At 39.2% G+C, this 24,866-nt stretch overlaps 1 protein-coding gene across 1 annotated transcript; it reads right to left on the minus strand.

The window, feature by feature from the left end:
• Nucleotides 1-1,667: 1,667 nt before the first annotated feature.
• On the minus strand, nucleotides 1,668-23,242 carry LOC110062541 (uncharacterized). The gene is made up of 22 exons (XM_089274084.1): nucleotides 23,031-23,242; nucleotides 21,873-21,981; nucleotides 19,914-19,998; nucleotides 19,324-19,371; nucleotides 17,805-17,933; nucleotides 16,375-16,497; nucleotides 15,502-15,630; nucleotides 14,731-14,937; nucleotides 13,351-13,548; nucleotides 11,853-12,089; nucleotides 10,948-11,190; nucleotides 10,189-10,389; nucleotides 9,331-9,405; nucleotides 8,653-8,799; nucleotides 7,724-7,879; nucleotides 7,293-7,427; nucleotides 5,854-6,048; nucleotides 5,319-5,354; nucleotides 4,182-4,346; nucleotides 3,939-4,064; nucleotides 2,785-2,963; nucleotides 1,668-1,754 (listed from the first exon to the last, which is right to left on the minus strand). The coding sequence occupies exons 1-21, from the start codon at nucleotides 23,225-23,227 to the stop codon at nucleotides 2,785-2,787; spliced, it is 3,120 nt and encodes a 1,039-aa protein (XP_089130210.1). The 5' UTR covers nucleotides 23,228-23,242; the 3' UTR covers nucleotides 1,668-1,754.
• Between the last annotated feature and the right edge of the window lie 1,624 nt (nucleotides 23,243-24,866).

Consider the following 24,866-nt stretch of genomic DNA (forward strand, 5'->3'; position numbering starts at 1 on the left):
TCCCGAAAGTATGCTTACGGGGCTCTTTAAAAATGCTAGATTTGGCCCTCCCTTAAATCTACACACGTGTTTTTCACTTGTGGAAGTCTGTCGCTTTGAAGAATGCTTGAGATGGAGATAGTCGCCCATTTATATTTTTTTCTGTCGTGTGCTTTCGCGCGTTTAGAGATGCGCCACACTCGCGATGTTGGTGTCGTGATCTCAAACTATGCTTACTGGACTTTTTAAAGATGCTAGATTTGGCCCTTTTATCAAATCTACACACGTGTATTTCACTTGTGGAAGTCTGTCGCTTTGGACATGCACGGGTTAAAGATACTCGCTCATTTATATCTTTTTTTCACTCGCGTGTCTTTTGCGAGTGTAGCGATGCGGCACTCTCGCATTTTTGGTGTGGGGATCCCAAACTATGCTTACCTCGCTTTTTAAAGATGTTAGTTTTAGCCCTCTTCTAAATCTCCAACCTGTATTTCACTTGTGAAAGTCTATCGATTTGAGCAGTGCTTGGGTGAATATTTTAACCATGTCAATTTACTTTTCCCTTGTCTTTCCTCGCGCGTTTAGCTATGTGGCACTTTCGAAGATCTTAGCCATTGGTTGGGATCTTAAACTATGCTCACTAGGCTGGTTACTAGTTTTGGCCCTCTCTTAAACTTAAACATGTTTATTTTTTTAATTGTGGGAGTTTTTCGATTTAGACAGTGCTTGGGTAAGAGATTCTCGCCCATATCAAATTTCTTTTCTCTCGTAAGTTCTCGCGCGTTTAGAGATGCGCCACACTTGCGTGTCTTGTGTGGGGATCCCAAAGTATGCTTACGGGGCTCTTTAAAAATGCTAGATTTGGCCCTTCCCCAAATCTACACACGTGTATTTCACTTGTGGAAGTCTGTCGATTAGGACAATGCTTAGGTTGGAGATTCTCGTCTATATCAACTTTCTTTTTTCTCGAAAGTTTTCGCACGTTTAGAGATGCGCCACACTCGCGTTTTAGGTGCGGGAATCCCAACCAGTGCTTACCTAACTTTTTAAAGATACTACTTTTAGCCCTCCTTCAAATCTGCACACGTGTATTTCACTTGTGGAAGTCTATCGATTTGGACAGTGCTTAAAGTCGCCGAGACCGGGCTACGCGCAGGGTGATTTTGACCAACTTTGGGTCGATTTTCTCCGGGACTCTAAACTAATTCGAGAAGACTTTGCCTTCAGTGAAATGGAGAAAGGAAAATTTTTTGAACGCTTGTTTACGAGTAGTCTGGCCGAAATATAGCCCCTCTTTAAGTTACTTAATGAATTGAGAGTCACACCGTGTCAAAGTGAAGGTACTCACCAGATTGTCTAGTCTCCTCCGCAGCCGTTATTAGGGTCGTCACGCAACGCTTCTCTGGGGGAGAAGCGTTGCGTGACGACCCTAATAACGGCTGCGGAGGAGACTACAGATTGTCATGTCGTTTTCGCCACCTGCTGTAGGTTGTTTACTTAGAAAAAGGCTTATGAAAGGGGGTTCACGGACACCCCAGGACCCCCCCACCGTAGCTACGCCCCTGATTACTGGGGCGAAAAAGATATTGTTCGTTATAATGAGGATTTCGTTACATGGAGATCTAGAGGTTCGTTAAAAAGAGGTTTCACTTGTATGAGCATTAATAAATAAAGAAAAACACAACCGGTCCAAGATTAATTTGTGCCTTTATTTCGTCTGAAATATGACTAGCTACCTGTACTTGTTTATTTCCCTTGGATCTTCAGAGACAGACCTGAGAAAAAAAGAAACTGATTAGTGAAAGATTTTTAATTCGAGTTTGTAGATTGTAACTGAATAACACGAAAGAAAACAGGACGGTAGAAAATAGCCGGGAAAACAATGTGTGTGATTTGAGGACACAGGCCTCGTCCACAGTACGCTAGAGGAATTCAAAAACGCAGTAATCACCAATATCATTTTGGATTTGTGTTTGAAGAAAACTCTGTCAGGTAAATCACGTGATTATCGTAACGCCATCGGTTTCGAAAAGCTCGGTTTTCAAACTGTTTTCCGTCCACACGAAAATGAAAAACCGGCCTTTTCAAGTTCCTCTGGTTTGGAGAGCGTTTTTAAAAAGCTTCGTTTTCGTGACGGAATGACGTGGACGATAGGCCTAACCGTAGAAATGAAGCTGTGTTTTTTAATTTCTCTGGCATAATGTGGACGCTGCCATTCATTCATTCTGTTTATTTGCCTTTTTACTTAATATACAGTATTTATAAATGTTTTAATGTGAGGCGAGGTTACCTCTAGAAACCATCAGGCTTTTAGTTGAGGCCACCTCGTACGTAACAATACGGTTACATAAATAGTGCAACAGTGTGTGGCTTTGCCAGTTCAGTAATTATTTTACTAAAAACTCTAGCGGTTTTTTCTTAAAATTGGGAAAACTTGACAATGAAGTGATTGTAACAGGAAAGGAAATTCCAGATCTTTGGACCTTGGTAAAGAATTGTGAATTTTTTTAGATTAGTCCGGCAATGATGCACGCGATAATTATTGGCTGTTCTGGTGCTTTCGCCATGAATTTGACTGTTTGTAAAAAACAAGTTGAAAAACAATGGAGGCAACAGGTTGTTATAATAATAGAACATAAATTTAGCTATTTGAAACGTGTTGATTTGATAAATGTCTAAAATTCCTAATTTAGAGAATAACGGAGCAGAATGTGCTCTATAATCTGAATTGGTAATAGCTCGCACAGCCCGTTTTGCAAGCAATAAATTCTATAAAGAGATACCGATCAAAGAAAAAAAACTGACCTATATCTGAGGCACTTTCAAATGAAGAGTTTTCTTGTCCAGACCGAATGGATTGAGCGCTGTACACTCGTACTGTCCCGTGTTGTGATCAGTAAAAGCTCTGATTAGCATGCGGGTTCCAATTGGTTCCCCTTTGTCGTCCACCAACTGCATGAGTTTAGGAATACCAAGGAAAGCGCCTGCAAAAAATTATTTTTCCGAACTGTGTCTTTAGCAATTTTTCATCAAGTTTAAACAAAGGAAATCGTGACCGGTCCGTGACCGTGTTTGGGTATCTGGGTCTATCTGATCTTAAGTATTCTTACGATATAATTTCTCCATGTTCAAATTAGTTTTAGTTATATCAAACACTCAAGAGAGTGTTTGACCACATTTCCAAACACCACGAAGTTCGTCAAAAATTCTCCGCTACGCGTCGTATTTTCCACTCTCTTCTCGATGTTTGGAAATGTGGAAAATACGGTCTTGAGTGCTTGATATATCACGTCAAACACGAGAGAATGTGTTTTATTACATTTCAAAACACCGTGAAGAGAGTTGAGAAAGAAATTCGAGGTTTTGGAAATGTAATGAGACACTCTTGAATTTTGTGAGTCTTCTGATCTCAATCTAATCTAGAAGGAAGAGAACAGAAACACAATCTATGCTACTTAACCCCTCTCACGCCCAAGAGTGCCATGTGGCACAAAATACTATTACATGCTCAATATTTGGCCACTTTTTATCAAATTTGAACAGCAAAAAGGTATTGAGCAGATCTGTTGTTTGAAAGCATAAAATCATACCCCCTCCTATATGAGACTCGATCAACCACCCCTACAAATTGTGCAACTTTTTCCTCTTAGACTTTAAAGGTCAAGTTAATATCTGACAATAACCCACACATTAAGAGCTGCATATTAAGCTATAGTTTAGGGGTATACCTCAACTATGGAAGGAGTGAGATAATTTTTTAACGTTTCTCTTTTGCCCTTTTGAATGCTTTTCAATTCAAACTGAGGCTTCCTCTATGGCTGTTAGTATGATTTATGGTATCCCACAAATAATATCTTTCAAATGGCATACTATGTGAGGTCCTTGGGTCTATAGTTACCGTTTTACAAAATACGTGGTTTTCCTCATGGGAGTAAAAGGGTTAACACTGACTCACTCACTTGGAATATCCTCCAAGAAGCGCCAGCGAATAAGAGTTGACGGAGACGCGTTGGCAAAGCAGTCTAGCATGACTTCTTTGCTGGTTGTGTTCACACTGGAGTTCACACTTGTAATAACAGGAGCAACTGGAAAGTAAAACAATACGAACCGTTCACATCAGTATTAGGACAAGTCGCAGATATGTCTGTAAACATACACATATATATACGTCACGACGTGACAGATAGTTACATGTACATTACCTCCACAAGCCTCTGCAGAAGTGGCAGCTAATTGCAAAGTTTTAGTTCCGTGTTCACAGTTTTTGCACGCGGTCTCTCCCGTTTGGTCCTGGTACGCGTTTTTGGGACAAACTCGACACAAGGGTCCCAGTCCGTCCGAGCTGAATTTTCCTGCTGGACACGGAGCTATTGAAAAAAAGTGCAGCAACCAAGCGGTTAAAAAAAAATTAAGAGTTGAATAAACTGAATCTACCCTCGCAAGATTTATATGGCAGTGTATAGGACAGGGTTATAGAGGGTGCCTTCTTTTTAAGATTCAGCAAAGATACGAAATAGCTAGAATCTTCAACGGATTCAATTACTGACTGAATCCTATTATTTTTGTATAAATCTACTAGGTTCCTATCACGAATGGCGTTCTCTGATTGGCTACGCTACTCTCTATATCTATTCTGTTTTAGTATAAATCTTCTAGCGTTCTATCACGAATGCCGTTCTCTGATTGGCTACGCTACTCACTATCTATTCTGTGATAGATAGTGAGTAGCGTAACAGTGTGCCCTTGTTAACAAAATGACGGCCGCTTCTTGGCGTTTTCGAAGTGTCTGAGAAGAGGATTTAGATAAATTTTGAACGACTAGTAGATTTATACTAAAACAAGGGCCAATTCCGATATATTAAAATTCTAACTTGGCTCCGAGGCTTAGGGGAATAAAACAAAAGAAATTAATTAGTCATCCCTCATCCTCGATGCGATTTCTTTTGTTTTATATATTCCCCTAAGCCTCGGAGCCAAGTTAGAATTTTAATATATCGGAATTGGCCTATTAGATTATTCGCTCTCGATTTCTTTCTATACGTGATAGTTGACTCGAGCTGCGTCCTCGTCAATTATCACACGATAGAAATCTCGAGCTCATAATCTAATTGTTTAATAGATAGTGAGTAGCCTAGCAGTGTGCGCTTGTTAACAAACTGGCGGCCGCTTCTTTTCGATTTGAAGTGTCTGTGAAGTGAAGAGGATTTTGATAAAGTTTTAAACGTCGACTTTTAGATTCATACTAAGACAATTAAAGTATATACGTTCTCGATTTCTACGCGTGATAGAAATCGAGAGCTCATAATCTTATTGTTGAATAGACCGAGTTAACCTCTTACCTTGGGCTCTTGGTGCAAAGTCATCAGCCGCTCTTTCTGAAAATTTTAGAAACATTTGTTGTTAATTTCTCTAATGAGCTTATACAGAAGCTTATCACCTATTCCAGGTGATATGCTTTTGGTGAATATTATTTCAAGTAAGGTTAACTCTCCCAGCTATCCACCTCGAAAACACCGCATTGTCTAGACTAACAGAGGGCGATTTTAGATATATAGAAGCCATTTAAAATTTTATTAAGACTGAAAAGAGGCTGCAAATTCACATGCCTAGTACTGTCGATTCACTGCTTTGATCTAAAGGAAGCTTGGAAAAGACTGTCAATTTACAAAAATGAACACTGCTAACAGTAATTATTCTTAAGATAAATTAAAAGAAAAAGCAGACGATAACTCACGGTAACTCTGTTGCAGTGTGGAGAATGTTTCTTAGATTATTGAAAAACGTTTACTTCAGCAAAGTTTGAGAGATGTTGAGCTAAACCTCGTTAAAAATGTGCAGCAATTAATGTTCAACTTTGAACTGCAAGCAACTTACTGTTTTCTTGTACTGTTGACCTCTTAGAAGATGACGTTATAACAGTCACGTGCACAGAGCTGGTTATTTCGCCATGTGTATTAGCTGACATGCAAGTATAGTCCCCAGCATCTGATGAATCTGCATTTGTTATGGTCAGCTGCGTTCCCATGGGATTACCATCCTTGTCTTTCATCTGTTCCTGTGTTTTGGAGCCTGTAAAGTGATCCACTTTCATTGTCAGTCCACAGGTAGAGAGAAACATCTTTAGAGTGATTTAATAGGCCTTCTTAGGAGATCAAGCACTGGGTGGGTGGGGTATACTCCCATATATAAGCTACATGGGTATGTGCCACTGTGAAGGGTATGGTTTTCAGGCAGTTTAGTCTGAAATAGGGTGTAGAAAGCAGGTTATTTTTGGGTCTAGAATAGGCTATAATTTACCGGAAAAGCGGCCAGTATATAAATAAATTAGTCTAAAACGGTTTTTTTTATCCAGGGTTCTATAAGAGAAATTGAAACTCGGAAGTGACTTTGTAAAATACTTGTTTAGTTATCGTATGTTGGGCTACGATAGTGATAAAGTTTTTGCGCGCATTGAAAATAGCCAATCTGGGATAGGGTAGGGGTTTTCGTGCCTAGTCTACAATTGGGTTGCAAAATCAAGCTGATCCTAGTTTAGGGTAAGGCTTTCACTGTCCCGCCGGCACATCTCCGCCCTAAGACTAACAGAGTACCACTCCCCGGAATCACGTATCATAATAATAAAAATAAGATCTTTATTTATCCAAGGTAAACATATCACATTTCAGGGCTCCGCCATGATGCCATGCAAACTACAGTAAGTCACAATAAAACGATTTAATATAACTACCTAAATTGCAATATTTCTATATAATAACGATAGCTAGGGCAGTGATGCATTTACGATGAAGCATTTACGATACAATACTGGGAAAATGAGTTAAACTAGCGGCTTGATTCACCTCAGTCCTCAGGTGAGAGACTGCTCCACAATATAGCTCCTCTGTGGCGAAACTCGTTTTGCTTTTCTTCAGAGATACATGTGTGGTCATGTTTATTCATAGTTTTGTACATCAGAGTCTTAAATTTGGTTTTCTCGTCACCTAAGTTTGGACAGTTAAAGGAGCTAAGCAACGGTATTTTGACCACGTACAAAATTACATTTAAATTGAAGAAAACCTGAAAATGATAGTTTGCTAAGATAGAAAAACACTAAAGAGATAATAATAACCGTAAAGGAAGAGGGATCGTTAAGGACGGATAGGACGACGAACTTGAAACAATTAGGCTAAACTTTTCAAGCCGTGTCGTAGCTCCTTTCACATTACTAAGAACCTGGTAAGATCTGTCCGGTGAAATAGTTAACATAACTGCAAGTATCCCCCTTCCCTTGGAGTCCGATATCCAGTCATATCTCCCTTAATTTATCCACTCACCTTTTCCGTTACCTGAGTATTGCCAATACACAGATGGCGTTGGTTCCCCTTCGGAGAAACATTTAAGCACCAACGTGCCTCCGGCATTGACTGAAGCGGCACCTCCTGGCTCAAGTTTAGTAATTTGCGGGGACTCTGTATATTAAACAGGTAAAGATGTTACGAACGGTAACTCCTACCTGTTAAGCAGCCTAGTCCCCGGGCATCCTTGGCTTAAGAGAGTCTGGAGTCTATGATAAGTCGAATGACCTAACCGAAATTTTCTCGCCCAGTCACTCCCAGACTTCGCGCTGGCAGAGCAGCATATAAAGATAACACGCCGCAAAACTAGGCTGCCTTCCAAGCAGATAAGAAGATAAATAATTTATAACAATAATCTGATTAGGCAGAGCTGTAAAAAGCTCAATTCTTCACGTTACCAAACAACTTACTTCCACAGAAGGTAGCACCAATATGCAGAGTGTAAGTTCCCTGAGGACAAACCACACAACTTGTCTGTTGAGCCTTGTCTTGGTAAGTTCCATTAGAACAGAAATCACAGAAAGGACCAAAACCATCCTTGGAATAGCGACCAGGAGGGCAGATAGCTGACAGATTAAAATAGAAGTTCTTTAGTAAAAATGGCCAAACGTAGGACTGTTTATTGTGCGAAAGTCGTATTTGTTTTCAAAGATCTTTGTGAAGTTGGAAGGGATGCCAGGGGTCTTATTTGAGGAAAAGTAAAACAAAGTTTAGTAATATTATAGAGATCAAAGTTACGACATCATTTATTATATCTAAATCCAAGAGATCATAAATCTTAGTTAGTCAAGATAATTAACCAGCGATTATTGCTTTTGCTGTTATACTGCCTTTACACGTTTTCCTGGTGAACAGGAATCTGAGTTTTCTTTGATTTCACCTCGCAACGTTCCTCCGGCTCTGAGTTTTTGCCGAAGGAGAATTTACAGCAGCATTTTGAAGAGCCGTACGTTAAGTTGCCAGTGTGCTGAAAATTTCACCAATCTGGGCTTGGGTCGAACTTTATTTCACCCCTAAAAGAAAACACTTAAAGCGGACTAGGCTCAATTAGGAAATTAGGTTCAGGAAAGGACACCAGCGGAAAACGGAAATAAGAGCGTTTATTTATAATAACTTTATTTAAAATAACTTTACACTGGTCTTCCGTTATAAGTGAGACCAGAATCCTTGGTTTATACCCCTGAACGAGACCCGACTTTTTCATCTGGGAGTCTCCCCGGGATTGTGAACTTGTCTTTACAATGGTACAGTAGGTTGGTTTACTTTTATGCTGTTTGAATACAACTCTGAGAAACACTCTGAGGTCGTCAATTCTACCCTGAATCCAAACGCTACTTACGTCTACAAGCGTATGATCCTTTCTTTGATGATGATGTTCCTGGCGGACAGATTTTACAGCTTCTTTGCGCTGTTTTATCCTGAAACGTCCCTTCTGCGCATGCGTCGCAGGCTCCACTTTGATAGGACGTTCCAGGGGGACACTCATCTATGGAAATTAACAAGTCAAGGGAAGTTTACTTAAAAAAGCGCTTTGTTATCACCCAGAAAAACTTTAATGTTTTACTAGCATACCCTCAAGGTCAGGCTAGATTAAAACTAGTTTATGCCATGGATATCAATTCTGAATGTTTATGTCGTTCGAAGGCATAGATGGCAGGAACATACCATCTCTTCTCAATTAAACGTGTATAACAGTGAGTGAAGAACGACCTTTAAGTATTAATATTACATGCGCAAACTAAAACCCCGTTCACATCATGTTAAACATGTTTAAAAGTGGTTTAACTAAAGAAGGTTAAAAATTAGTTACTTATACCATGCACACCTTACAACTTATTAAGGTGAAAACCTGTTTGATTAAAATATGTTAGCCAAGTGGTTTGAAATTTGTCTTGTTAACTTCACTTCAAAGCGTAATCGACAAATTGGAAAAAGCGAAACCTGATTTAGTTAAATTAGTTTAGTTGGTGTAAAGGGGGCATAAGATAAGATATTTTTAAAAAGAGCCTCAACTTACAACAACCCTGACCAAAGGATGAATTCCGAATGCTACCAACATCACATGGGACACTGGCGTTAACGTCCTTATAGCCTGCAGAGGGAAAATATGATGTCAACGAAAGCTTAACGAATCTCATCAGTATCGTTAAATTAATAGGTTGACAGTTTTCCTAGCACCAAAATATAACTGTTTGAATGCGTCAGACTCCTACTCCCTTTGAAACTCCACTATATAAAAAAAATCAGGAGGAGTCTGGAGCAAGGTGGCCCAGTGCCCCGGCATCACAACTGTGTAGCCTGGAAACAATAAGGCCTGGTTACAAAATCAACAAGGCGGCAATGGATGTCGAGGAAGAACAAATCGATGTGGTTGTAAAAATCAAACAAAAACATGGAAAAAAGGAAAAAGTCGCCAAAACCTCTGTAGTTAAGGTGAAACTGGTGTTCATCGTTTAGAAATGTCTTTTATACCGTTCTTGCAAAAACAGTTTTTACGACACCTGCATAAATTCTGTCGCGCTCATTGGCTAATTTTCGTTGTCAATAAGCGGACAGACACATGAATTTATAACTTATGCTACGTGTTAACGAGCGAGAGCGGACAATTTGACAATTTGTTATCGTAAAAACCCACTCGCTATCGCCTCGTGGATGCATAGCCACTTTGACAATGTTATGACGAAATTCGTGATCAATAACAGGTGAAAAACTAACGTCAATTTGTAAAGTTTATTCTTCCGATTAAAGGTGAAAAATTATTTTAATACATCATTACCTTCCTCGTAGCATATATATTTTGTCCTTTCTGAAAGCGCAAAAGCGCTCAACTAAACGGAGAAGAAAAAAATTGGGACAGCCTTTCACGGCTTCTTACCGACACAGTGTAAAACTGGTCTTGCCGGCGGAGGCCAAAATTTCCATTTCCCATCGCTGTATGAACATGACCACCATCCATCCACCCCGAAAGTCTTTTGTCCGTTAGGACATTTCCTAGAACAATATCGCGTATTACCAGTCCAGCCGCACGAAAACCAACCATTTGGAAGACCCTCGGGAGGCAATTGGCACCAATTTCCTGCGTGAAAAATAAACTGTTTTTAAATCTCAGAACACTGCACATGGTATCAGTAATAATTCTTTAGTTGGATTTAAGATACAAATTCGGTAAGACTAAGAAATGAACGTCTCGTCAGATAACTATTTTAAAAAACGCCAAATGATACTGCTAGTTTTCATTGCTTCGCCACGACAAAGAAAAACGAGACCATAGAGGAAGTCGAGAATTTTAAATGCTAAAAAAATTAATAAATACTTAACTTGAGTTCCCTTGATTTCAGTATTACAGTATTAATACCCATTCTTTCATCCGTACTGAAACTATCCAAACAGAAGCCGAAGATGGCTTTTCTTGGCTTCAGATTGGATAGTAATGGCGTACGAAAGAATGTGAATTACAATTCAAAGTGGTCACAATTTTGGGCTCCTTGCCGTAAATCAGATCGTAATTTCCCATGCTTTTTAAACTCTAAGCGTTTGACAAAAGTACTCATAACACTAATTCCATAATTTAGAGGAAATTGTTCACTCTTTCGACTATCGAACTAGTATGCAATACTTTCTCGATTAATCTTACCTCCAACATACACTGTAATTGTGCATTCCGCCGAGTTGCCGTAAGCGTCGATAGCCCGGAAATTCAAGTTATAGCCGCCGTGAGGCGTAAAATATTTGCCGTCTATGAGAGGAGGGACATACTTGTCGATGCCAACATTGTCAGTAAAGATTGGTCTTGTGATGTTCACCCACACTGGAGAATTACTGAAAGACACTTTGAAAACTCTCTCCGGGCAGAAGACAACCTTTGGCTTTTCATTATCTAGGAAGTACAGTAGATATATGCGATATTAAGATGGTTGACTCTAAAAACCATGTGTTTTTAGGTTATGGTTTAAGTTTATTATTACTATTATTATTATTATTATTATTATTATTGATTTTTTTTCCCTTGTTGCTTGTATAACCAGTTCAAACCTAACTGTTTTAAAACAAAAACCGTCTTATCCACGACATATAGTGTGCTGTAAAAAGTTTCCAATAACTTTATTATCATTGTCTGGAAATTTAGTTGGCTAAAAGTGTGTTCAGTCATATTGGGGGCACTAACATATCTTTGACTGGATTTAAATGAGCTTTGTCACGGTAAGTTATTAGTATTTTATATAATTATGAGTATTTTTATGAGTTATTTTAGCCACGTACAAAACTACTTTTAAATTAAAGGAAATCTGAAACTAGTAGTTTACCAAGGTAGAAAAACACCAAAGAGAAAATAATAAACCATAAAGGAACAAGGATGGTTAAGGATGTAGAAGAACTTGAAAACTTGACGCACGACGAACGTGAAAAAACCTCTAACCTCTTCGCTTTTGCGACCTCGAGTAGAGTGATGGGGTGAAACACGTGTAAATTCCTTTAAACTGTTATTTGCATAATCCCCAGGGTATCAATTACCAATGCAAATTGAGTTTAGGTGCTTACCTTTCACATTGACATAAACTACACAGTAATCCTGTTCACCAATTTCATTGACCGCCACCCACTTGACCATCGTACTCCCGGGGGGGAATTGATAGCTGCTACTTACACCGGGTGGGACCACAGCGGTTATGTTCTGGACATTAGATGTAGGGATTGTCCATTTGTCACTTACATCGGACGTGTTCATTCCAGGCTTAAGAACCACGTTTATATTGGCGGGACACGAGATCCATGGTTCTAGAATGGAACGAAAGTATATATTTACAGAGATAGCACAGACACGAGTTAATGATTCAGTAAAGTGGAATCAGTTATTTATTTGATGAGAGACCCATACTCGCGATTTACAACTACTGCAGAATGAAATCGAGTTTTCAGTTTAATTGTAGTTTATCTTAACTTCATACACTTCCAATGAAGTTTTTTGTTTATTATTTTGTATTTTTATCTTTATTATTTCGTGGCATACCAAGAAACTAGCTTGCAGCTAAGCGTACTGACCACGTTTACGTCAATAAAGCGATGATTGAGTTGACTGCTAAGATGGTGATTTGCGGTAAGATCGATCATTTACTGGATGAATTAAATGATAAATGTGTGTCTCATTGATATCCCCCCGTTTTTCAGCTTGCAAACGCACAGTGAGAAAAATCTCTGCCGTTTGCACGAGCTGCCATACATGTGGCATAATAACTTTAAAAAAAAATTATTATGTCGTATCTCACTCACGAAAAGTCCAAATGTAACAAGTGATATTGAATTCAAGTAAAGAAGAAGTTTTTAGGGAGACTTGATGTACTTTTTTTAGTCCAGATTACCTGCCATCCTAAGGTTCCGTCCACATTACGTCGGAGAAAATTGAAAACGCAACAATCACCGTTATTTTGGATTTGTGTTTGTGGAACACTGGGGCAGCGAAATCATACGATTACCGTGGTGTCATCGTTTTCGAAAAGCTCCGTTATCCGGCAAAATGTTTTCCGTGCACACTAAAACGCGAGGCCGGCGTTTTCAAATTCCTCCAACTCGAAGAGCGTTTTCGTGACGGATTAGTTTGGACGGTAGGCTTAACCGTAGAAATAAAGCTGCGTTTTCAAATTTCCACTTACGTAATGTGGACGACGGCAATTTAACTGTGTCGCAGCAAACTGGGAAGTGACATTTTCGACACTCTAAGAAGACACGCCTCTTATTACTGTTATCGTATATTAATTGCTCTCGTGATTTCCGGACAGAACATTAATTTTTTTAGGAGGCGGGGGGCATGAGTTTTTTTTCTCACCTTTAGGTTGTGCATGATTTTTTTTTGGTGGGCGATCGACAGCTTGGGCAAGAACTTTTTAAAACGGAAATCAGACATAGGACCTGTTAAGTAGAAAGCACTTGCTCGAGTTTTTTTTCCCATGGCTCCCCTTGCACTACTTTTTTCTTGCCTCCCCTTTCCCTCATAAAATAATGGTCCCATCCTCATAACCGGATTTAGAGTTTATGCACTTACTTGGATGGTTCTTTTCGCACGTGGGTTCAGTGCCGCTCCATGTACCGTTTGCCAGGCATTCTCTTTCTCTGTTTCCCTTAAGATTGTATCCACTAACACAGCTATGGTGGCACGTCTTACCATACCTTGGGACACCTATCTGGCACCCGCTTGAGACATAACCGTTTTTTATGTTTGTCAACAACGGACATGACCTCCCTGATAGGAGAGAAAAAATACAAGCGTTGTACTTTGCAAAAACTCAGAATAGAAATTTACCGTCCAATTAGTTACTTTGACTGACGGGATCAAGCATTGTACTTCGCAAAAAATTCGGAACAGAAATTTATCTTCCAATTAGTTACTTTGCCCGACGGGATCAGCGAACGTTTTTTTTTTCTTAAGAATCTATTTATAGGTATTTTCTGTTGCCATGCTTTCTTTTATAGCGTAAATCCCTGTTTTACTATGTAAACATATATCAGCAGTCCACAATCCCCTACTTCGCTCTGACTAAGGCCTTATACTCGAGCTTGGTTATTTATTGGAGGGTCTCAATGGGGTGGTGGCTTTTATAGCTAATTATTTTCCTTACGGTGAACAGAAATCTTAGAAATTAATTACCGTTGTTTTAAAAAGTTAAAAATCAATATTCATCGTTTAAAAAAGGTTAAAAATTTATTTTGGTTTCTGCAAAACATATTTAAGGTCTTTAAAGGGTTAAAATGTTTCCATTTTTATGCCTAGCGGATAAATGTTTGGTCCGTTTTACGGCTAACGGTTAATCCCATTGAGACCCTCTCATATTACCCCTATTAACGTCAGGTTGATAAATATATAGCTAAATGGCGTTCCCTTGTCTGCCAACGTATCATAACAGTTTCTATTAAATAAAAACTCCTTTAAAACAAATTAAAAACTCCAACGAAAGGCATTTTTACAGTATGGATTGTGTCTCTGTGATATGCAAATTAGCTATGAAATGGTATCTAGTGCGCATGTGCGCCAGCTGACTGTGTCCCTTTAAAACAGTTGACGAGATCAGCATGCCGCGGGCTGTATGATTTAACTACTAACCGGTTCGTCGTTATAATATTGAAATTACCGCGGGATTGCTCGCATAGTCTGTTTATGTAAATTTTCCTTTGTTTTTTAACATAGCTACCTTCAGGAAGGCTTGGCATGTTTTTCTCAATTACAACTTTGGGCCGCTGACTTGTGATATCACTTAAATGCCACGAGGAAACAATCTTGAATATTTATGATTATGCACACGCTTTTTGAAACCTTCCATTATTCCATGATGTCGTATCGTTTATGGTTTATGCTTTTCATCGGACAACGTTTTTTCAATCAGGTGTATAGTAGCTTAGGATCAGTTGTAACCGTGCCTTAGCTTACCTATGCAAGTTGTTGGAGGCGGAACCCAATGGCCATCAGCACTACAGGTAGCTATCTCAGCAGACGGTTTTTCCAGGACATATCCATCACTGTTACAAACAACTTTACACTTGTCTTCGTATTTGTTTTGTCCCTGCTGGAAACAGCGAGCGGGTTCAAGGGTACTATCGGAATCCCGGCCAGCGTAGAAGTGTGAACATGTTCGGCCTGCGGAATACATGTATGTTCAAGATTCAAGAATCAGTATTAGTGACAAATTGTATGGTGCAACACTGTCGTAAAATGTCAATAAAAAAGTTCAGAAATTAAATTTCCATTGGGTTTATTTACAGGGAGATAACAGGAAAGTCTTTTTATTGTTTTAAAAGTGTTTTTTCCTAATGCATAGGAAGGAATTTTGCGTTTCAAGAATACCACGGTATTGACAGTACATGCAGTATTTATGAAAAACTCTCAGTGTAACGATGAGAAGCATAAAAAATGTACAATTCGTCTCTGAGCATACTAATGATACCGTAAAAAATCAAACGCTCTATACAATTGAGCTTATAAGTAACAAATCTTAGTAATCGACACATGCACTCGGATATTGCCTCGTGTGCCATATTTTTCTTTTTTCGTTCTTATCACATTTTGACGTAATCTATGATTACTGAACAGACGCATGGCAACATGGAATCTATTTCTTAACTAGTCTACGATCATATAAAAGCAACAGCTAATACTCCTAAAAAACGTTTCAATTATCAACTATAGCTTTTTTCCACTTACGTTGACATGAAAACCTGTCCTTTGTGATGTGTCCATGTTTACAGTCACACCGATAATTACCCGGTAAGTTTGAGCAAGTAGTTGTTGCCTTGTCACAACCATCTTTTCCTTCTTTGCATTCATCAATGTCTAAGGGAAAAAGTGGAAATGGATTAGCGCATGAGCAGAGCATTATTTCTAGCGAGTCATGTGCAGATCACGTGCTTGGCTCGCGAGCAATGAAATGGATCCCGGAGAAATACGTTTTTTTTAATTTTATTTTTCCTTAAAGCGGAGCTATTATGACATATTTTCATTGATGGAAACTTAAACATAATGATCTCCTGTTGTTAAAAATTACTATTTAATTGCTCTGAAGCTATAAAAGGAGTGAGTCAGTTCAAGCAAGGTTGTGATGTCAAATTGAAAAAGTCTGCCAGACCTAAAAGAGCTCAGCCACGGCATTTTGAAATATTTTGGCCACGTACAAAATTACCTTTTAATTGAAGGGAACCTGGAAATGGTAGTTTACTAAGGTAGAAAAACACACTGAAAGAGGTACTATAATAAACCATAAAGGAACAAGGATGGTTAAAGATGGAGAAGATTGACACGGATTCAGTACGAACGACGAACTTGAAAGATGCACCAAAGATGACGTAGCTCCTTTAAACAAATTCTGTCATCGAGTCTTGGAAAAATCGCTAAGCACTAATCGCAATTTGCTATCCATCAACAATTCACTGAATATCTTGATCTTGGTATTTCTTAGCATTAATTTCGCCATCTCCTGGCGAGGCCTCGGTCAAAGTGTTAGCACTTTGTTGGCCAAAAGTGCATTGAAATCACCATGAGAATGTCCCTTTCAAAGTAGTTATACACTATAAAACGAACCTTCACAGCGATAGCCGTCCACCACTTGGTACCCACTGCGGTGACAGTCACAATAATACGAGCCCGGGGTGTTGATACAACGATCGCTACACCCGCCATTATTTAACTGACATTCATTCGCATCTGTAAAAGAGCACGCGTTACGCTATCGTAAGGCCTTTTAAATTACAATCTATAAGGTCATCTAGGAGTCTTTCGGCGTCTTGAAGACTTATAGGCTCGATTACCAGCCGCTGTTCGGGAAAGGAGCTAGCGCTCGAGAAAGCGGCGGAAATCGAGCCTAGAAGACGTAGGGAATTAAGGATTACAATTTCCATTGCCAGTCGGAAAGTCTCAGCTATATCTCCGTTTTGAATTGTCTCCAAACCGTTTCAGTGGTTTGCTGGTTTAGTTTTTGTCGTTGTTTATAAACTAAGGTAACAGCAAAAAATTGTTTTGATACTGAACAGTTGTCAAAAGTATTTCGCTTCCTTTGGTTTGCAGTAGTACACTGCGTGATTGGACTTAAAACTGGGACCAATTTAAAGCAGTTTTCATTTGAGTGTCGAAAGCAATCAGGCAATTACCTCGGTTTTGGTTTTGGTTTTACTACGGTTTGAAATTGGCTTAGTAGTCTAATTGGGAAGTAATTGGTTTGGTTTTAGTTTTACCACACTCAATTGAAAACCACTCCGTCATCCAATCAAAAGTAAAACCAAAACCAATCAAAACTCGCTCGCACGCGTTTTCTCGCGCGTCACGTGAGCTGCATGTATTTGCTTCGAGTTTTGATTGGTTCACTGTATTGTCTGTGTCCTTTGTGATTGGGTAGAGTGTTTTATTTTTTGGTTTTGCTTTTAAAATTTAGTCAATATAAAACCACACTAAAGCGGTTTTCAACTGAGTGTCGAAAGTAATTAGGTATTTAAGTAATTTGGAGGCAGCGTGGCCGAGTGGTTAGAGCGCCGGATTTGAAATCCGTAGGTCCCGTGTTCAAATCCCGTTCTGACCGCTAGCTGATATTGTTCTCGGTAGCCCCGAGTTCATCTTCTCGGCTGCGCTTGTAAATAGCCAACTAGTCTGCCTCGCGCCAGTTGGGATTCTTAACCTGGTTATGTTTATTTGAATATTTATTTATCATTGCTTGTTTACATTGGCTGAAAAGCCCCAATGGAAAGTGGCCAATTAAGTGTACACAAGTATACATAATTAGGCAATTGCTTTGGTTTTAGTTTTACTACAGTTTACGATAGTCTTAGTAGTCTAATTGGTAATTGGTAATTGGTTTGATTTTGGTTTTACGGCACAATTGAAAACCGCTTTAATACTGAATGCGCAGTGATTCATGTGATTATAGGAATGATCAACATTCAAAATTACACTAAACAATTACGAACGTGACATACTTAACGCATGCAAAGTGAAGTGAATGCAAACAAATTAACACATACCCGTACAGCCTCCTTGAGAATCTGAATTGTAGCCTTTTGGACAAGTACATGTAAATGAACCAATGGTGTTAAGACACACAGCAATTTTGTCCTTACAGCCACCGGACGCCGCTTTACATTCGTCGATATCTCAAGGAAAAATAAGAGAAAAGCATCTCTATTTCGTGCACAGTATGTCATTTGTAACTTTATTTTTCTTAAAAGTAATTTCAATCAGTTAAATATGCCTTTTTATGGCGATTCGTTATTGAAAACGATACAGTACATTGGCAACGGAGAAAGTACAAAATAATACATACAGTAACACACAGTGTCGGAGGGGAATTCTTTATGCCACAACCAAATTTATACTGTACCGCAGAAAATTCAGCCAATCAGATTACAGGAAAGCGGTTGTATATTCGATGTTATAATCCATCAAATATTTTCGCTCGCGCGCGATTGGTCTAAACACGTCACGTGACCGAATATTCCCCAGCTAAAACTGGGGAACATCCGAGAATATTCCCCAATTTTCAAAACTGCGCGCGTTGCGAAAAAGATTTGAAGAATAATAAACAGCCTCCATTTTGGTTGAAAATATGCTCGGATATTTGTCCTTGGACATTATCTGTTCCTCGAAGCTCACAGCTTTCCTTGAGCTACGCTCTCGGAAAACTGTTCACTTCTCGGAACAAATAATGTCCGCGGACAAATATCCGAGCGTATTTTCGCGCCAAATGAAGGCTATTGTTTATGTATTATGTATTTTATGTTTATGTACATCCAACTTTCCGATCGTGCGCCACGCGTATGTCTCGTAATTGATTTTGTTGGCCCTGGTATTTTCTACGAGTATGGTATAAAATAGCTATGACCGCCGAAATAAAGCTGCATTTTCAAATTTCTCCGCTATATGTGGACACTGCCTTAGCTGAAGTAATTTTGGAGCCAGCTAGCCTGCGTAGCCGTACGAAGAGTTGGAGCTTTCCGCATTCTGGCCGCGCGTAAATTGGATCGAGAACAAAAAATCGACGAAGCAGGTGGTGGTTAGGCGAATTTACACGCGGTCAGAATGCCGAAAAGCTCTTCGTACGGGAACGCTTGCTACGCAGGTTAGGAGCCAGCAGATTGCAGGCTATAAAGCCTGATGTCGTACACACGCAATAACGTCTTGCAGAAATGTTATTAGCACTGACTAACGGTGCATAAAAAACCCCATTGTTACTGTAGAAGGTGTGTCTGCGATATATTTTAATTGTGTTACGTATCTACATGCTACAATAAGATAAAAGATACAATTGTTATACCCCTGGCAAGTGCCATATTATACCCCTACCTCTCCATAACGGCCACCCCTCTACAACGGCCAATTTCCTCCGCCCAATTTCCATGGTGGCCGTTGTGGAGAGGTCCGACTGTATATTGTTTGTAAATTCTCGGCCTCGGGTTTATTCTTAAAACGTTTCTTTAAATGTCGAAAATTTTCAGCCTAGCCTCGCTATTCTTATAACATGCGTTACTCAGAAGGGCTACTTACCCACACATCGTCCATCAGATGTTTTCTCGTAACCCTTTCTGCAGTTTGCTGAAAGGAAGATCAGCAGATGTGTTATACCAACCAAAACTGAGTTCGAGTATTGAAACTGATTTCATCCCTAGAACAGATTTGTATCGGAAAAACTCTCCGCCCTGACTCATTTGTTTGCAACGGTGAGCAAGAATCCTAGGCTTAGTCTCCTCCGCAACCGGTTTTTTTTTTTTTGGGAGGGGGGGAAGTCACGCAACGCTCTCCCCCAAGATTGTTGCGTGACATCCCAAAAAACGGTTGCGGAGGAGACTAATCACCAAATGGTCCTGATTAAGGAAGGTTTTGGAATTGGAGGTTGCAAATAATTTGCAAATGTGTACAGCATGCACATATTTGAATTTCACTCGATCATGACAGAGCCCAACATTTAAATTTTTCGTTCAACATTACCAGTATGTCCGATAAGTGACCGTGTCAAAACTTTGAAAGCGGTGGCTTCAATCCAAGAAATTGTAAGTCCAAAATAACTAAAACTTTAAAATTCATTTTCTGGGATTTACGGAAAAAATTAAAATCAGTCTTGCTATTGAGTTACTCACGCGAAATCATGTTCCACTTGTATTTCACTATATCGTTGAAACTGAAAAAGTAGCGCTGCCGCGGCTGTGTTGTCACAACAACAACCTGCAGGGTAAATTATAATAATAGAGATTAAAAGTCATTTAAAAAAAATCTCCTACCCGATGTCCTTTATTTTTAAGGTGGTTTTCTTCTTTAGTTAGGCTGTGAAGTTAACTTCACCGTGTTTTTTTTTTTTTTTAGTCAGTCATATAATAAATGAATAATCTTATGAACGCTCGAGCAATATAGGATTTTTATTATATTGCTTGTTCGTGTAGCCGATATAACGCGCGCTCTGATTGGCTAATTGTAGGGCGTTATTCTCCCGTAATGCCAACGGGCTGATTACGGGCTTGCAAAAACAAAACAAAAAGCCATATAATAAACAATTTATTAACCTCGAACATTCGGTCTTTACGGGGAATTCTCAAACCTCAACCTTGCCGTATTGACCTTGCTATCGATCGGTAGGATCGTCCAATTATGAAGGCAGTTTCAAATATTACTCGTGGTGTAAATTCTTAATTGCACTGGCATTCATACGATTACCTCCAGGGCTGGATTTGGGGGAGGGGGGGATTGATTGAGTGGCTAGCCACCCTATTTTTGAGAAGTAAACAGAAAAAAATAGAAAAAGGGTGTGAATATTATGGCAGAAATAAAGGCAAACTTTCTTGACAGACCTTATTGTTATTTTTACTTTGTGGCATTGCTAGTATTTCTCAGTTTTAAATTAGCAGTTGCAATCCTCAAATTGCAACATTTTGGGATACTGCCCCATTGATTCAGCTACCCGAAAGTACCAGCCACCCCCACCGTCCTTGAAAAATCCTAGATCCGCCCCTGACCCTACGGATTTTACAACAGTCCCCTCAAAACTGCATGGATCAAACACATCTTAAAACATTTAGCTCGCATGTTAATCGTAATCATCGCCTGAAACATTTGGAGACTTTTTTTTCTGATACGTGAATAAAGATGCTCAGGTATATTAAGGAGTGGGTCTGTTGTTATTTAGTGTAAAACCTCCAGGGGTGGTCTATCTGGAGAACCATGCGTACAGAAGGCTTCTAACTTAGCTATGGTAAACGACGGCTCAAAACAACTTTAGTTAATAGTGTTGTTGCCATGGCAACCAATCACGTGACCAAATAACAGCTCACTTCCGGTTTAGATTTTAAGGCCTCTGCAGACAGGGAAGAACGGTTCTTGTTCAGTATTTTATTGTGTAGTCTGACTACTTACCCAAGTACCATACCCAATGTAATTGGAATGCTTGTCCAAGTCACGTGACCAAAGAACTGTCACTAATGTAACTTTATACACACTATTTAAAGAGACTTTCAGCAAGGTTTGACAACCGTTCCTATTACAATGGGTGCGGTTCTTGGGCAGATAGTAAAACTACAGAACAATACGCTGATAAAGAAACGTTTTCCCCTGTCTGCAGAAGCTCTCAAAATTTAACCGGAAGTGGTCTGTTATTTGGTCACGTGACACATTTCAAGTAAAACAACGACGTTAATTTATCTATTAAGTGGAGATGTAACCTGCAGCCAAGATTTGTCCACATTGTATGAACCGTTTCCAAGATTGACCACCCCCTCACTTTTTGACTAAGGAAAAGATGACCCAGCCCTTAATATACCTGAGTGGTGATTTTTTTTTCTTTTTTTCCGTCCTTCTCCTTTCGAATGCTAGGCTCTTTCATCTTAATGCTGTTTTTTCTGTAATAATCATTTTGAAAACTCCTAGATTCAATTATTTTGAAGATAATCTTGATGTATCGCAAAAATTAATTTTAAATATGACACAAATTCGTTTGTAAAGTTGCCAAAGCTTTCGGCTGATCATGTGAAGTATTACGATATCCCAGGCAACCTAGTGGGATGAGTGTGCTGATGATAGTCACGTGGATCATTTTTCATAGAGCAAACATTACTAATCAACTGAGATTGTTGATTATACAGTCCTTTCTTTGTCAAACGTATTTTGACAGCGGAAAGTTTACCAACATTTTTATCATTAATCGTGAACATTCTGTCACTGCAAATGGAAAAACATTTAAATTGATCAATTTTTGTTTAATGGTCCTGAATTCAACTTCTCCACCATTTGTAAATCGCCAACTGGTCCGTTTTTCACCAATTGGTTTTTAACCCGTTCAATTTTGGTGTTCTATTCTCGATTTATAGCCGTCCCTAATTAGTATAGCAGTGCTAAATTACACTATTATAGTAAAATCCCCATAGCATATATTTGGAAGGGCGTATGACCACAGAGCATTTAATCTCAATTTCTAGAGTTAGCCCGTGTGGCAGCTTTCGTCTCGATCCGCGGCTAGTAAAGCTAGCATTGTTTTTTTGACAAGACAACTAATTTGAGTTTCCTCATATAGACCTTATTCCTAAGGTAACCCCTCTCAAGTAGGTTTTAGACCACTCCCGGTTTTGGAAATCCAAGCAAAATCTAGAAATAGCCAATCCCGTGTCGAGGACTTTGCTCACGTGATCATCCATAAAAATATCCACGAAACGCGCGTGGTTACGTTATCCGGGGAAGAACTGGATACCTATCTACAAATAACTTGGGAGGGATTACAATTGAGAATGAGTCATGTTTGGGGGGGGGGGGGGGACTCTCTTCGCTTTATCCTCTCTTGTTTTTAGGCAGTCCTACGTTTTAGCAATAGCGCTGGGGAGCTTAAGCAATGACGACGGCAACGTCAAGGACGACGCTTGGGAAAAAAATGGATTTATATTTTACCTTTGAATTTCGCAAATATCGAGATCTGTTTAGTATGCCGAGCGGTCTAAAACTTTACCCAAACTAAAGAGGCAACGCCAGCGTTTAATTCCTGAAGAAAATACGAAAAATTAGCCGTCGTGGCTCACGTTCTTCAAAATATGCAGAAGTTGGTCATTTCACATTGTTGTTTTGCATAGGACGATCAGGACGGTTACAAAATATGTAAAGATTTATGACGCATGTGCATAGCCATAAAGTTCTGCTCATTAAAACTTTTTTGGTGACGTTCTCGTTGCCGTTGCCGTCGTGGTTTGCCTAAGCTCTGTAATGATTCTACTGATACTTGCCTTTGGAAACCAAACTCTCCTGGTAAGTCGTGAATTCCAGTTTCAGCGCCACCTTGCCCCACAAGAATGATTGACACCTTGTCTGTTGTCGAGCCATAGCCCGTAGATATAAGAACTCTATAGACTGCAAAAAGTGTATATGCAAAACGTATGACAGCGTTTACCAACCAAACTATGACTTTAGAAACACAAAACATAAGAAACACGTGTCTTAGAAAAGACAACACCTTTAGCACGAAATTGATTAATCACAATTGCGATAGTACATTACGTTCTCTGTTTGAAAATAGTCACGGGACAGAATATTCTCTTTGCTTAGCTTTATAAGAAAGGAGCTTCTACCTTAAAACGTAAATGGCCTTAAGTGTTAATTATTTATAATCAGACGAAGATTTAAGGTGGCTCTGAACCCACTCGACAGATTTGTTTTAAAGTTGTGCAAAAAGTTGCATGCCATCAGGCTTTTCACAAAAATCGATTGTTTTTAGTGGAGGGTGCGGGATGTACAAAGGCTAAATTAATGGTGTTTCTAAAAGGTTGAACTGTTACTATGGTAACCTATCATACCATAAAGGTTACAATTTTCTGTTCACAAATGGCTGGGCATTTACGTGGTAGCAATACTGTAGCATCGTTTGTGATAGAGCGGTGATATTGATCAGTCAAAGTATAGCTGTTAGGACGTTACTGGGAACTGTCAATGCCAACCACCACCTTAACTTTGGACGCTTTCTCTTCGACCAAAGTCTAGGACTTGGGGACTTTAGGATTTCATTAGAACCGTGGCGTTTCTCGAAAATCTAAGAACAGTGATGAATTTCCAAAACATAAACTATTCAACCGAAACTTAAGTAAATTCCAGGCCCAAATTCAAATGAAATGGAAATTCCCGGCGGCAAATTTTCGAAATGTTTGGGTTGTACTGAATTTCTGTTCCATTCGCCTGAATTTTTTTGCCAAATGCAAAGAGTACAGTTGCTGTGCATTTCCAAATGGTTCCATTGCCTGGGGGATCGTAGCGACCCAGCCAGCTATTTCGAAAACGCAATCAATTAGGGGGTGAACAAATAAAACTGTCTGTAACGCTAGCAATTACGATGCAAAGTTTACCGTTACCAAATTTTAAGGCGTTTGTTTGTTTAACCTGATAAAAATTCAATTTTTCGTTCATGTTGACAATTGCTGTAGGTGTTTTAAAGTTGATATCGAGAATTCTAATTGTTGACCTGTAAAGAATTTATAATATTTTTAGCATAAAAGAATTCAACTTACAAATTAGTTTGTCTTTATATATTTAACATTTGCCGATCATTGCCCATCATTAGTCGATTAGAACGTTTTTAGTAAAAGTTTACTGTATTTTCGTTTTGAAAACTGGCTTGCAAAGGCCAAAAGAGTATCAGTAGTTCTCAAATAAGAGTGAAATAAGTTCCAGCCAGATAGCTGAGTGTCGAGGCAATGGTGTTTACTTAAATTAGCGAGCATCATTTGAAACCTTTTTTCGACCGCAGCGGTCCGCGGTTACAATACAGTAAAAAAATGTATCTTATCAAATTTCTCTAAGCATTGCTTGAGGGACTGACGCACGTTCACTTGAGTAATGCTATCTACTTACCATAAGCTGTAGCTAGTTGTATTTGCAACAAGCCAAGAAATATGAGTAGCAGAGGGACCCTCATGCTCAGCACTGTTGAGATCTATTCAGCAAAAACTATTGAGTTCCACAGACGTACACGTAACTAGCTGCCACGCAACTTGTGAAGATAAAGAAACAGTCACCTTTTATCTAGTGACCGAAACAATGCGAGAAATTTAGCAATCGATTACAATACGTGT

Source organism: Orbicella faveolata, unplaced genomic scaffold, assembly GCF_042242905.1.
Source record: "Orbicella faveolata isolate gen_17 unplaced genomic scaffold, um_ofav_v1 contig_35, whole genome shotgun sequence".
Lineage (NCBI taxonomy): Eukaryota > Metazoa > Cnidaria > Anthozoa > Scleractinia > Merulinidae > Orbicella > Orbicella faveolata.